Below are 3143 nucleotides of genomic sequence, written 5' to 3'. Positions count from 1 at the left end.
GATCTCGAAAGAACTATTAAACATACACATACTTCTTCTAGATTTTCCGATAACATGGTGCGACCAAAATCTCTATCGTTGTAAATCTAATGGAAAAAATGCTAAATTTGCTATTGTCTAGATACAGAACATTCCAACGAACTTATTCAAAATTTAAGATAATCGCACTTCTCACTGCGGACACTAAATATTTTAAATTTTATCCAAATCGGCTCGTTGGTCTCGGAGATATTAATTGTCAAATTTGGCACTTTAACAATAGAAGTGTGGCTGAGCTCTACTATATCGATGTTATAAATAATACACGATCGGATGAGAATTTATCAACGATGATACCCATTTACTGTTAACCACAAATTAGATTTGTGACTGAAGAAGTGTTGAGTTCCATCTGTGAATGATAAATTGAACTTTGTTTACATTTCAAAATTGACATTTATTCGAAAGAAAGTTTTTTCATTTTCTTTTGTATAAAAATTGAATTCAAATAATAATAATTTAAATATTCGTTGTTGCAGGAACAGGAAGAAACAGATTGAGATGAGTATCCGAAATTCTCAAATGAAGAGAAGTCTTCTTGGTCAGAGTATCCGAAATTCTCAAATGAAAAAGAAAAGTTTGGAAAAGATGAAGGAAGAAAAGAAATTGGTTGATCCCGATACAATGCCAACTTCACAATATCCTACGAATGTTCAATATTGATTCATATTCTATCCAGTTTTTAAAAATTTCAACGAGAGATTTTCAAAATCTATTTATTTCATGCGAAAGTATTGTAAATAGCCTCTAAATTCGACATTTAAGACGAATTGAACCTAATGATTTCTGCAATATTTTGACAAAAGTTCGTGAAAGAAAATAATTCAACAATATATAAATCTCATCTTTATTGAAAATTTATTGCACATTAAAATACTTTTTTACTTGTATAAGAATAATCTCGTGTCGTCATTAGTGTTTTAACCCCTTCAGTTTGTACATAGCAAGAGATTAGTGATTTAATTCGAAGTGTAAAGCATTGAAGTCTATTCTGATCAGATTAGCAATTTCAGAAAGTAAAGTGTTCTTATTTATTAAGTGAATATATTTGCGCAAACTGAGAAAGTAAATTTGGTAAATCGTTTTTATACTTGCTACGAAAAGTTTTTTTTTCTAATTCAGAGAGCAAATATCAATAATTCATTTCAAGTTATAAATTTGTCGTTTGAAAAATTAAAGATTAAGTTACGGTTTTATATTATAAAATGGTATAATATATTTTAAACACATTTCGGTTTCTGAAATATTTCATATTTATTATTATAAATACAAAATCTTTTATATATAACAGAGGAAAAGTTTGAGGAATGGAAAAAACGTCTTCCCCATATTTAGACTTTCGGGAACTTAAAATATCCAAAAATACCAAAAAAAGTATTTCGTTTTTTTAAAAATAAATGTGGTTCTTTGTGTGTGAAACGATTCTATTCGGGCTATTTGAAGTTTAATAACTCCGATACTTCTTGTCAAAAATTCCTAAAATTTTGCAGCGAAATTTTTGTATTGAGGGTTGATGGTATTAAATTTTGTTACTTAGAGGTCGAGGAGTGATGAGATAAAGGAGAGTCCGAGTTAATAAGGATTTTACTCGTTACCAGTATTTACAAGTTTTTGTAAAATTCCTGTCTACTTTTAAAATTCAACTTTTTGCCATTTTATAATAATTAAAAAATATAAAAATGTTTTAAAAATATAAATATCATAACAGAGGCGTCACACGCAATTTAAATGCTGCCCAGAAAGTTTCGATAATAACTATTGAATTTTATAAAAAAGTTGTGAATACTAATAACGTGAAAAATAGTCATCGAGTCTGGCTCTTCTCAAGATATGACAGAATTCCCGTTCATCTTTACACCCCTAGTCTTTTAACCAACAAAATTTAATACCATTACATCCCCTAATATACAAATTACCCTGCTAAATTTCGGAAATTTTCGACAAGAAGCGCACGAGTTATTAAGTTTCAAACAGGGTGAACAAAATTGTGCCACACAAACACACACACACACAATAACATACTGTATATGCATACACAAATAACCCCGAAATTTCGAAATGCAAGGTGTCCCGAGTCCAAAAATGTATAAATCCTAAGAACATTTTTTGACCTATGGCCATACTTTTCCTCTTTTATGTATATAACAGAGCCGAGAAAGTAATTAATTGTTTAATACGTGTGTAATTCAATTATTAACAATTACAAATATAAGACAATAAACACTCTGTCAAGAAACTAGTTTAATTCTTCGAAAATTAAAACTTAGAAACCAATCGTATGAATTTCGCATGAAAGTATTCCATTTTGAAAATCTCTTTTTGCAGTTTTGAAAAAAAAAAAAAAAGTTTAGATAACATCAATATTAAATATTCGCATGTTAATGTGAACTTGGCGGTGTATCGAGATCAGGACTTTTCTTTTTATCATTCATCATTTCCAATCTTTTCTTTCTCATGTCCACGAGAATTTCGGATGCTCTGAACACTTCTGGATCTGTTTCTTCCTGTTCCTGCAACAACGAATATATAAATTATTATTATTTGAATTCAATTTTTATACAAAACAAAATGAAAAACTTTCTTTCGAATAAATTTCAATTTTGAAATGCAAACAGAATTCAATTTATCATTCGCAAATGGGAACTCAACATTTCTTCAGTCACAAATCTAATTTGTGGTTAAAAGTAAATGTGTATCATCGTTAATGAATTCTCATCCGATTGTGTAATATTTATTAATATAACATCGGATCAGTAGAGCTCAGCCACGCGTGTAAAGTTAAAGTGCCAAATTTGACCATTAATATCTTCAAGACCAACAAACTGATTTGGATAAAATTTAAAATACAGTAAAGCGTCGATTATCCGAAAGTCAATCATCCGAAATAATTCCAGTTGGCAAATTTAAATTTTCGCCAGTGCCGTGGCGCTGCAATCTTTGGCTATGTCTTGGGCTACTCAAATATTTTACGTTTTTGATACTAAATTAACTTCTGAAGTATCATTTTTTATTGTTTTTATATTTTTTAATATATTTATTTTGTTCGTACAAAATAAAAAAATAATTTTTAACGATACAATAGTCTTCGTTAGGCTTAACATCGA

At 29.1% G+C, this 3143-nt stretch overlaps 1 protein-coding gene across 1 annotated transcript in view; it reads right to left on the bottom strand.

The window, feature by feature from the left end:
* Positions 1 to 2282: 2282 nt before the first annotated feature.
* LOC111630720 (zinc finger protein 676-like) overlaps positions 2283 to 3143 on the bottom strand; it is a 5983-nt gene continuing 5122 nt past the window's right edge. Inside the window, exon 5 of the mRNA XM_023374865.1 lies at positions 2283 to 2549. Coding sequence (XP_023230633.1) covers positions 2418 to 2549 — 132 coding nt within the window. The 3' untranslated portion in view covers positions 2283 to 2417. The remainder of the gene's footprint in view (positions 2550 to 3143) is intronic.

Source organism: Centruroides sculpturatus, unplaced genomic scaffold (assembly GCF_000671375.1).
Source record: "Centruroides sculpturatus isolate CEXI.00-Female unplaced genomic scaffold, Cexi_2.0 scaffold444, whole genome shotgun sequence".
NCBI lineage: Eukaryota > Metazoa > Arthropoda > Arachnida > Scorpiones > Buthidae > Centruroides > Centruroides sculpturatus.
The sequence above is the reverse complement of the archived record's forward strand: the minus strand, read 5'-3'. Positions and strand labels throughout refer to the sequence as shown.